The sequence below is a fragment of the Salvelinus alpinus genome, chromosome 24 (assembly GCF_045679555.1).
Source record: "Salvelinus alpinus chromosome 24, SLU_Salpinus.1, whole genome shotgun sequence".
Taxonomy (NCBI): domain Eukaryota; kingdom Metazoa; phylum Chordata; class Actinopteri; order Salmoniformes; family Salmonidae; genus Salvelinus; species Salvelinus alpinus.
The window spans coordinates 27487592-27499731 of record NC_092109.1 but is presented as its reverse complement, the minus strand read 5'-3'; the positions used below and the strand labels follow the sequence as shown (position 1 = coordinate 27499731).

The following is a 12140-nucleotide window of genomic DNA, read 5'->3' as shown; positions in this document are numbered from 1 at the left end:
ATGTGATGACAGAATGCACTGTGCATGCAGAGGGTTGCAAATCCATTGAATTGGGGAGTTTATTCCACAAGACCTAGAATTGTCTTATGTGTATCCCACAAAAAGGTTCACTGTTACAAGCTAACTTTTTTGATGGGGACTGAGCACGCACCCGAGGGGATCAGCGAGGCAGATGTGTTTTTACCTACCCTTACCACCTGGGGGCAGCCTGTCAGAAAGTCTAGGATCCAGTTGCAGAGGGAGGTGTTTAGTGCCAGGGTCCTTAGCTTAGTGATGAGCTTTGAGGGCACTATGGTGTTGAACGCTGAACTGTAGTCAATGAATAGCATTCTCACGTAGGTGTTCCTTTAGGCTACAAAATAAACGTTCTAGTGACACTGACTCACCCAATGATGAAGATGAAGCATAGGCTACTCACTGGTGATGGCCAAATGCGCTCTTGCCAATATCTCAAGATAAGCTACTTTGAAAACAGCGTTGTTCAATCAAAATTGCTCAAAAACTGTTGAGAATATTTTTGAAATCCTCTACAGACAGATTAGCTTTCTCTTTTCAGCAGTAGGTGTTTGCTTTCCAAACGGTAGGCCTGTAAAATGTGTGTTTCCCTTTTTCATAGGCCTACTGTAGATTAGATGGTTGCAGACTAGGTTGTTATTATTGATCTGTTTGTCAGTGTCAGCAGTAGCCTATAGGCCTATACTACCCTGTAATTTTTGTCGTATTAAAAAATATTATTCTAATGTCTCATATCAAGTGTAGTAGAATTGCATGAAATGTGTTTATGAAAACAAGAAGAAATGTATCTGATAAAGCCTAGGCCTACTATATGCCACTACGCCATGCATTGAACAGTAGTTTTTGTTATATTATTAGCCTAAATTATGACTTAGCCTACTATTCCTAATGTGATGAGTAGATATCTTACATAAGTCTGCAAATGCAATGCAATGCTAGATGCACAGAATGCTTTATTATAAATGTGCTTCCTCAAACTGTGAAACAGTGCTACCACAATAAACATAATATAAAGACATTATACACACAGAATTTCCACAGATCCACATACAGTATGAACACTAAGCTAAAAAACTACAGACTGAACTATAAGCTACATCCTAAATGATGCATGTAAGAGTCATGCAGGTCTGGGATGAATAGTGCAGGGTGCATAGTCGGTGGATGAATAGTGCAGGGTGCATAGTCGGTGGATGAATAGTGCAGGGTGCATAGTCGGTGGATGAATAGTGCAGGGTGCATAGTCGGTGGATGAATAGTGCAAAGTCCATGCGGATAAGAGGATCATTGTGAACCAGGTGGCCGGTTGAAATGGTTCAGGTGGAGGGAGATTTTGATCGTGATTGACCTGAACCGTTTGCCAGAGGGGGTGGAAGAGGTCAGCGATGATCTTTCCAGCATGCTTCCTTGCCTTGGAGTTATGCAGTACCGCGATGGAGAGCAGGTGGTACCCAATGACCCTCTCAGCAGACCGGACAATTCATTGCAGTAATGGAAGAGGTGAGGATGGACTCAAAGGTCGTTTAGAACTGAATCAGTACACACAGCATTCAAAAGGAGTACTGAGAACAAAACAATGCCATGCATTCACCAAACATTGCACTGAGGAAAACAGATTTGTTTTATAGTAATTGTCTGATTGGGAACTACCACTGTCTATCAATTACAGAATCTCAAAAGAAGTTTTATTGAATCCAGTCAGTAATACAGAAGTCAAATCGCATCGGGAGTCTCATCAGATCAGATGTTATCAGCAAGCCAGAGCCATCTGTGAAAAGAGCACAAGTGGAACAAAGATAAGTGCAAACATAATACATGTATCATTCAACATAAGATTCCACCTAAAACAATGACATGAGCTCTGTCCCCATTCATCCCTGCTCAACTCCTCACTTCCTCTCCACTCGCATCCTTCTGAAGAGCCATTGGAGGAGATCTGAGGCGAGGAACCCTTGGGTAGTCTCTTCCAATGGGGTTTTAGAACATTAGGAACACCTTCCTAATATTGAGTTGCACCCCTTTTGCCCTCAGATCAGCCTCAATTCGTCGGGACATGGACTCTACAAGGTGTCGAAGTGTTCCGCAGGGATGTTGGCCCATGTTTAATCCAATGCTTCCCACAGTTGGCTGGATGTTTTTTGGGTGGTGGACTATTCTTGATTCACACAGGAAGCTGTTGAGTGTGAAAAACACAGCAGCGTTGCAGTTCTTACACTAAAATGGTGCGCCTGGCACCTACTACCATACCCCATTAATAGGCATTAAAATCTTTTGTCTTGCCCATTCACCCTCAATGGCACACATACACAATCCATGTCTCGGAACTTCTCGGAAGTTTGCACACACTGTACATAGACTTTTCTATTGTGTTATTGACTGTACGTGTTTATCCCATTTGTAACTCTGTTGTTTTTGTTGCACTGCTTTGCTTTATCTTGGCCAGGTCGCAGTTGTAAATGAGAACTTGTTCTCAACTGGCCTACCTGGTTAAATAAAAGGTTAAATAAAAATTCTCAATTGTCTCAAGGCTTAAAAATCCTTCTTTAACCTGTCTCCCCTTCATCTATACTGATTGAAGTGGATTTAATAAGCGACATCAACAAGGGATCATAGCTTTCACCTGGTCAGTATACAGTTGAAGTCTGAAGTTTACATACACCTTAGCCAAATACATTTAAACTCAGTTTTTCACAATTCCTGACATTTAATCCTAGTAAAAATTCCCTGTCTTAGGTCAGTTAGGATCACCACTTTATTTTAAGAATGTGAAATGTCAGAATGATAGTAGAGAGAATGATTTATTTCTGCTTTTATTTCTTTCATCACATTCCCAGTGGGTCAGAAGTTTACATATACTCATTTGGTAGCATTGCCTTTAAATTGTTTAACTTGGGTCAAACGTTTTGGGTAGTCTTCCACGAGCTTAGGTTGGGTGAATTTTGGCCCATTCCTCCTGACAGAGCTGGTATAACTGAGTCAGGTTTGTAGGCCTCCTTGCTCACACACGTTTTTCAGTTCTGCAAACAAATTTTCTACAGGATTGGTCAGTGCTTTGTGATGGCCACTCCAATACCTTGACTTTGTTGTCCTTAAGCCATTTTGCCACAACTTTGGAAGTATGCTTGGGGTCATTGTCCATTTGGAAGACCCATTTGCGACCAAGCTTTAACTTCCTGACTGATGTCTTGAGATGTTGCTTCAATATATCGACAATTTTCCTCCCTCATGATGGCATCTATTTTGTGAAGTGCACCAGTCCCTCCTGCAGCAAAGCACCCCAACAACATGATGCTGCCATCCCCGTGCTTCACAGTTGGGATGGTGTTCTTCGGCTTGCAAGCCTCCCCCTTGTTCTTCCAAACATAACAATGGTTATTATGGCCAACTAGTTCTATTTTTTGTTTCATCAGACCAGAGGACATTTCTCCAAAAAGTACGATATTTGTCCCCATGTGCAGTTGCAAACCGTAGTCTGGCTTTTTTATGGAGGTTTTGGAGCAGTGGCTTCCTCCTTGCTGAGCGGCCTTTCAGGTTATGGCGATATAATTCTCGTTTTTACTGTGGATATAGATACTTTTGTACCCGTTTCCTCCAGCAACTTCACAAGGTCCTTTGCTATTGTTCTGGGATTGATTTGGACTATTCGCACCAAAGTACGTTCATCTCTAGGAGACAGAACGCGTCTCCTTCCTGAGCGGTTTGACGGCTGCGTGGTCCCATGGTGTTAATACTTGCGTACTATTGTTTGTACAGATGAACGTGGTACCTTCAGGCGTTTGGAAATTGCTCCCAAGGATGAACCAGACTTGGAGGTCTACAATTTTTTGATTTTCCCATGATGTCAAGCAAAGAGGCACTGAGTTTGAAGGTAGGCCTTGAAATACATCCACAGGTACACCTCGAATTGACTCAAATTATGTCAATTAGCCTAACAGAAGCTTCTAAAGCCATGACATAATTTTCTAGGAATTTTCCAAGCTGTTTAAATGCACATTCAACTTAGTGTATGTAAACTTCTGACCAACTGGAATTATGATACAGTTATTATAAGTGAAATAATCTGTCTGTAAACAATTGTTGGGAAAATTACTTGTGTCATGTACAAAGTAGATGTCCTAACCGACTTGCCAAAACTATAGTTTGTTAATTTTAACAAGAAATTTGTGGAGTGGTTGAAAAACTAGTTTTAATGACTCCAACCTAAGTGTATGTAAACTTCCGACTTCAACTGCATGTCATGGAAAGAGCAGGTGTTCCTAATGTTTTCTACAGTGTATGTGCTGAGTTGTGTAAGGCATAAGATGAGTTAGTGACTCACTGGTCCAAAGTTGGTGTCCTCTGCCTTGTTGGTGTAGTGGTCCAGGGCGATGATGTAGAAGCCTGACTCCACCTGGTCAAACAAGGTTCTCTCTACGCACACTGACCGTCTCCTGAGAACAACTGGAGTAAGAGAGAAAGGAAAATAAGAGGTTGGGAAATGTCATAGACAGAGTTCAATTGGAGTTCAAGGTAACAGTCCATTTTATGACTGCTGTGGCTGGATCAAGAGGCAACTATGGATAATCATTTAGCCAAATAAGTGATCGCACATGATTTGGGACTGGATTGAGCCAAACTGTACCAATCCACGACACGTCAGTCAGTATGGCTCAGTATTGAACAGCCTGCTGTCATTTCATTCCCAACCCTCCTCGTAGAGAGCTATCCTCCTATAGGTTTTCACTTTATCCCTTATTTCCACTACTCATATTATTTAGCAATGACTATCACATACATTCAGTATACCCATCCTCCGAATAGAACCATCTGGTCATCATCCTCTCTATGTGACAAATGTCCTATGCACAATGCCTTCATACAGTTTCAAAGAAATTCGAGGAAGTCTCAGTACCACTAATGATTAAGTTACGGGAGTGATTAGTGGATGTCATAGTTACCTGCTGGAAGTCCCCAGAATGCTGTACGTAGAGGAGAGCCAAGGTAAGCAACTTGGAACCGAATGGGCTCCTGTATCTCTGGTCTGTCAGCTGAGCAAAGAACAACCCCACTTGGCACACACTGGTTTAATCAACGTTGTTTCCACGTCATTTCAATTAAATTACGCTGAACCAACGTGGAATAGACGTTGAATTGACGTCTGTGCCCATTGGGACTTCACCCCCACATATTAGTGACAGTGGACCTGCATGGAAAGAGGTATGGAGAGAGAATTGTTTTTGACGTCATTCTCATTTATTGTAACTGCACAAAAGCTGACAGATTAAAAGTGATCAAATCTATTCAAATCATTTTAAAGTATGCGCTTAGCGTTTTACTATATTAGCTATTATTTGGTTCGGAGCCTGACCTCTCGACTTCCCCTCCTCAATCATAGCCCTCTTCCACAGTGAGTCCTCACTGTCTGTTCTTATACTTCAGTGGTCTGTTCTCACCATGCCTCTCCCCGCTCTTCTGCCACTCCTTCCCAGTCATACTACTCTTCCAAGCCCTCTTCCTCTACTAAACCCCTCGTTGACTTACTTACAATGCTCTTAGTTAAACCAGAGACGGTATAGAAAACGAAACCATCTTTGGTTAAACCAGAGTTAAACGTTAGCTTCCTACCTACTATCGTTAACCTAATAACCTGCTTTTAAAACAGAATATCAAATAACTACCTACTTCAATATTGAAATGATAGTTGATTAGCTAAGCTAGTTGGTTTATTAGTTTCTCTACTGAAAAACGATCAAACTTACCTCTTTATTGTCAGCCACCGTTCACCCTTTCCTCTTCTGTGCTCAAAAATAGGTGGTCACCAGTTACCACAGCCAAAGTCATTAACCCTGCCTATTTAATCTGATTTTAAACCTAAACATAAAAGGTGTTACAATTTTTTTCAATTCATTTGTGCATTCTAATTTCCAAAAATGTCGATAATATATCTGCAGTAATATTGGAATTGTAGTGTTTAACAATATAACTTATCTGCCAGTGTTGTGATTGGCTGTGATATTTGCCTATTGATTTCTCTTGCCGGAGTGGCATCTGTTGTCAAAATGGGAAAGCTGTTTTGACTTTATGGCTGTGTTATCTAGTGGAATCGCTCTGTCATTTCCTGGTTGCAAAAATTCTACACTGTTTGCTCAATGTCAGATTTTGTGAGAGATCAAGCACTGAATATTGTAGGGAATTATTGTATCATCTAAATCACCGTAAAATATATTTTCAATAAAAATCAATCATTTTTACAGCTGTTTGAAGCTGGTGGACCCAAACCAAAAGTTTTGGTTTGGGTCCACCAGCTTCAAAAAGCGGTTTTGGAGATGACAAAGCGATTTCCACTAGATAACACAGCCACATAGTCAGACTAATTTTGATGCCACTCCGGGGGGAGAAATCAATAGGCGAATATCAGCGAATCACAACACTGGCGGGTAAGTAATACTATCACTCCATTATTACTGCAGATATATTATGCACATTTTCTGAAATTACAATGCAAAAATTAAAATAAACCCTATGTGTAGCACGTTTAACCCTAACCTTATGGAAACCTCTAAAATCCGGTTAGAGCATTCGTGATTGATCCAAAAACATGACCAATTGCGTTTCAGTAGACTGCTACACACTATGTTCATTGGGTAGAATTTTCCTGTTTTAAAACGATAGTATGAAGTTCCGAGCGCAAGGTGGATTTTGGAGAGCAAACTGGAAAATTGGGGTTAAATGGGGAGGAGACATCCGTGTGGGGATGCAGCGTATTTGTGAGTGCAGTCATTTGAGTCTTGACATGTAGTCAGGGGAATAAAAATCCCTGCTCTCCAATTAATTTATTGCATGCGACAATGCAGTTCTGTTCGCTCAAAGTCATACTCGCAAGCTCTCAAATTTAATTTGCGTACACCACGCTGGCCTGCGTTTGCGGGACCCGTCCTCTGCTCGCTCGACCACATTGATTCTCTCTCAACTCAAGTGTTTGCTCACACAATGATCTTTCATCTTGCTCGCCCCTAAACACCCCAACTGAGTCAGATGCTGAGTGACTGATTGGGAATGGACACACACACACACACACACACACACACACACACACACACACACACACACACACACACACACACACAAATACCCACACCCCTGGGAACAACATGCACAAACAAAAAAATACACAAGCAAATAAAACACACACTTACTCCTTTCTCATACACAAATCACATGCACTCCTACTCTGGGGGTGTAACACTCTGGCTATATAAGGCAGTGTAAGGGGGTAATAAGGATGACCATGTGAAGATGCAGAGAGCTCAGTCTCCTGACACTGTGTATCGGTGTTTCCTTTCTTTTCCCAATCTTTAAAATGTTTTAATCTGAAACGCTTAGCCCAGTTAAGCAGGCTTTTATCCTCAGCCAATTAGCAGACGATTCATTAAATATTGAGCAGTCTGTGAAGGATGAATTTTTAATGCCCATTTGAGGGGGAGAGTTGTACAACAACTTCCCCTGGAGCGATGACAGACTGCACTCAGAACGGTTTACAGTCGTTTACCAAGCATACACGACTGCTTTAGATGTCAGAAGCCCCCTGCCATCCCTAACCCCACACACTCACTCACACAGACAAGACAGAGACAGCAACAGGAGAGTAGGATATGATGGAGGGACACCAGACAAGACAGAGACAGCAACAGAAGAGTAGGATATGATGGAGGGACACCAGACAAGACAGAGACAGCAACAGGAGAGTAGGATATGATGGAGGGACACCAGACAAGACAGAGACAGCAACAGAAGAGTAGGATATGATGGAGGGACACCAGACAAGACAGAGACAGCAACAGGAGAGTAGGATATGATGGAGGGACACCAGACAAGACAGAGACAGCAACAGGAGAGTAGGATATGATGGAGGGACACCAGACAAGACAGAGACAGCAACAGGAGAGTAGGATATGATGGAGGGACACCAGACGAGACAGCAACAGGAGAGTAGGATATGATGGAGGGACACCAGACAAGACAGAGACAGCAACAGGAGAGTAGGATATGATGGAGGAACACCAGACAAGAGATAAGATGCGGTGCCTTAGACCGATGCGCCACTCGGAGGGCCCAAAAAGCTATACTCCAATCAAAACAATTATCCAAATACAGGAACTTGTTCTCCACAGAACACGTTGGTATGTGGTTTTGGTTTGTCCAGACAAAACCAGTGTGTCAAAAGTTGCGAACTCACGTCTAAATTCTCAAACTAAATACATCCTGCAATTCCAACCTCAAAAAGATTTTCTAAAAATAAAACAACTTGTCTATCTAAAAGCTAAATGTTTGTTTTTGACTTTATAATTCTATTTGAGGTTCCACATGTTGTCATGGAAAATAAATGTTATTTCCAACAACCAATGAGCAACTCCGCCGTAAAACCAGCTGCATATTGAACGTTGAGATTGCCTTAAGGCCAGTCTCTTTGGCAGTGACATCATGTGGCATGTTAGCTAAAAAGACTGGTACCCAGATAAGAGACATTCAATACCCTCCTGGATCAGGATCCATGTTGCCTAAATGGTTTTGTGGGTTAAAAAAAAGCATTAAAAAAAAGCATAACATTTTTTTTTTTGTATACACACACTGAATAAAAATTATAAACACAATATGTAAATTGTTGGTCCCAATGTTTCCTGAGCTGAAATAAAAGATCTCAGAAATGTGCCATTCGCACAAAAAGCTTATTTCTCTCAAATATTGTGCACAAATTTGTTAACATCCTTGTTAGAGGGCATTTCTCCTTCGCGAAGATAATTCATCCACCTGACATGTGCGGCATATCAAGAAGCTTATTAAAACAGCATGATCATTACACAGGTGCTAGGAACAATAGAAGGCCACCCTTAAAATGTGCAATTTGCACATTTAAGAGTGCAATTTTGTCACACAACACAATGCCACAGATGTCTCAATTTTGAGGGAGTGCGCAATTGGCATGCTGACTGCAGGAATGTCCACCAGAGCTGTTGCCACAGAATTTAATGTTAATTTCTCTACCATAAGCCACCTCCAACGTCATTTTACAGAATTTGGCAGTAGGTCCAACCGGCCTCACAACCGCAGCCCACGTGTAACGACGCTAGCCTAGGACCTCCACACCCGACTTCTCCACCTGCGGGATCATCTGAGACCAGCCACCCAGACAGCTGATGAAACTAAGGGGTATTTCTATCAGTAATAAAGCCCTTTTGTGGTGAAAAACTCATTCTGATTGGTTGGTCCTGGCTCCCAAGTGGGTGGGCCTATGCCCTCCCAGGCCCAGCCATGGCTGCGCTCCTGCCAGTCATGTGAAATTCATAGATTAGGGCCAAATGAATTTATTTAAATTGACTGATTTCCTTATGAACTGTACCTCCATAAAATCATTGAAATTGATGCATGTTGCGTTTATAATTTTGTTGAGTATATAAATAAATAACCACCCAACCCTACACGAGACAGTAACAGACAAGACAGAGAAAGTGACAGAAGAGGGCAGATGGAGAGAGAACAGAGGTGGGTTGAGCACAGAGACTGTATTCCCTTCTAGCTGATCTATACATTCTAATTAGTTGTATTTACTTGTACAGATTATAACAGGTGAAATACAAATAGTGAAAAGGTCAAACATGGTTAACAAAGAATTATCAGGTGAGGTGAAAAAGCCTGTGAAATTACTATTAAAACAATTGTTTACTTTGACACTTAACCAGGACAGGACTAGACAAAAGAGACAGCAACAGACAACACAGAGAAAGTAGGCTACCACTTAAAGCTGCTCTATGGATTCTAATTACTGTTAAGTGTCTCTCTGTGTGTGTGTGTGTGTGTGTGTGTGTGTGTGTGTGTGTGTGTGTGTGTGTGTGTGTGTGTGTGTGTGTGTGTGTTAGGTTACTGTGGGATTCTTCAATCAGTTTGGCTCGTTGGCCAGGTCAGAGTATGTTTGAAGTTGTTGAGTGGTATGGTAGTTTTTGGCAATACACTGTAGATGTATGTACTCCAGTGTAGAGACCCACAGTAGCTATTGTAATTGAGTACTGGAAGTGCCTGCTGTGGTAGGTGGGAAGGTGCAAGTTACCTGAAAAATATTTTCTCTCTTATATCTCAATGTTCATCTCAATGTGCACCAAATCCATGCATTTAAGCTGTTGAAATTCCTATTTTGTTGCTAATTGAGGATGACCCGGACCCCCTTACTTGCATTGGGCTAAACCCCCAAACATCTTCAAATGAATTGATGCGGAATTACCGCATGCTTGCCAGAATATGTGAGAGTCTGAGCTTTGATAAAAGAGGAATTTGCTTTAACAGTGTGGGACAAATCCAGGCCAGGTTCTCAATGGCTTTCATATTGTTCATTTCGCGTGGATTCCAACCTCTGCACAGGTGGAAGTGGATCGAGGAACGAACGAGCGGACTACACGCACGCGACCTTTTATGAGGGTGCAATCATGCGTGAAGACCACTCCCTCTCTCACGCAACCCTGACATAATAGCAGTCTGCCCAAAACAGGCATTTCCACGCATAACAACCCCATTGCCATCTCCTTGCTCTCTATGGACAGAAAGGGTATGCTATGGTTTTACACTGGTCTATATTTAACTATAGGAGGGACACCGATCTGTTGAATAGGACCGGTTTCCAGTAAACTCCAGGCACAGTCTTCCTCGACTGTAATCCTCTCCAACGAAGTCAGTATCCACACCACCACTCACTTCCACCAGCAACAACTAGGCCTAGGCTAGTCTAGAGTTGGATATTGAGTAAACCCATGTAAATTCGAGACCTGAAATCGAAGCTCACAAAATAATAATTCAGTGTCCCAAAGGTATGTTCCCCATGAGGTGGTAATTGTAAAGCATTTAATATCTGTCTTCAAATGCCACTCTGCATGCAATGTCACCAATATAACCTACTGTTCTTCATGCTTTGATCGGCAGTCAAGGAACGGTGTCCTTTGCATTAGCTATTCAGTCAGTCATAATCGGACAGCAATGTGTTTTGGGGGGAAATGTATAACAAATCTAAAGTACGGTATGCTAGCCTATGTAAAATTAAAGTTTAACCACTTACCTATTGTTCAATGTATTCCAATAAATAGGTTCCATGTTACTTGCAGTTATTCCCAGTAAATCCACAAGAAGAATAAAAATAAGTCCCAAACCATTACAGCCGTCCCAAAACGCGAAAGCCATTCCTGTTCCTTGGCTCTCTACTGCCATTTTACCCCCGAAAAAAGAAGGGACGGGGAATCGAGTTAGACAAAGAGTGCGAACGAAGTTCACTAAATCCCTCGGAGTGTACAGCTATAGCGTGACTTGGGCAAACACCTAAGGAAAAACTTCAACAACAAAAACAATCAACCAGAGACAACACTCACAGTAGTTGGAATGTGTGAGGGGATACAATGTGTCGACCTCTCTAGTCTTGCGTTTAAAGTGCATCAGCGGCCACATGTAGGTTTCTGGTTTGAAACGTGTCTAGCAATTACGGGACATTGCATGATGATAAGGCGACTGTCCACCCACTCTCCAAATGTCACCACCCCGGACAAATGAATATGCACCGATTGTCCAGATTATCAGCGTAAATTCCTACCAATAGGCTACCTTGAAAGGATACTTTTGGATAGTGGGCGTTTATCTATTATTTTGCAAAGTGCCATAGACTACCTTGCCATCCGGATGCACAGGCTTGCTCGCTCCAATTTCCCTCTGCACACATACAACATTGGACTATGGTATATAAGCGAGCATTCACTGACCCAAATTGATAATTGCCTGTCCTCTGTGCTCTCATAAACACTGCAGCACTTGAATGCTTAACGCGTTATTGCTTTCAGAGTTGTCTCCATTATTTTATCCCTTTGAGTCTTAGCGGACAAAAATAGCCCCTTCCATCCGTCCGTTATCTTTTATTATGGCACAATATTGGTTAAACTTCTTCTAGCAAACTTGAATGACAGGCGAAGGGTCGGTGTGAAAATTGGCGCATTCAAAAATAATGCATCCCGGTTAACTTATTCTGGTCTCTTCTCCTGTTCACAATACCGCTTTGGGTTGGTTGCATCCTTCTCCAACGCTCTGAACTCAAAATATCGTACTATGGTTCACACTGATAG

General features: G+C 41.9%; 1 protein-coding gene and 1 long non-coding RNA gene across 3 annotated transcripts in view; both read right to left on the bottom strand.

The window, feature by feature from the left end:
• LOC139552461 (ephrin-B2-like) overlaps positions 1-12140 on the bottom strand; it is a 65543-nt gene extending 53403 nt beyond the window's left edge. The window contains exon 1 of the mRNA XM_071364224.1: positions 11093-12140. Coding sequence (XP_071220325.1) covers positions 11093-11241 — 149 coding nt within the window. The 5' untranslated portion in view covers positions 11242-12140. The remainder of the gene's footprint in view (positions 1-11092) is intronic.
• On the bottom strand, positions 939-6227 carry LOC139552462 (uncharacterized). 2 transcript variants are annotated; one of them, XR_011670436.1, is made up of 4 exons: positions 5754-6227; positions 4953-5197; positions 4334-4455; positions 939-1783 (listed from the first exon to the last, which is right to left on the bottom strand). It is a non-coding gene; the product is annotated as an uncharacterized lncRNA (long non-coding RNA). The 2 variants fall into 2 exon arrangements; XR_011670437.1 differs by lacking the exon at positions 939-1783 and adding an exon at positions 1800-2188.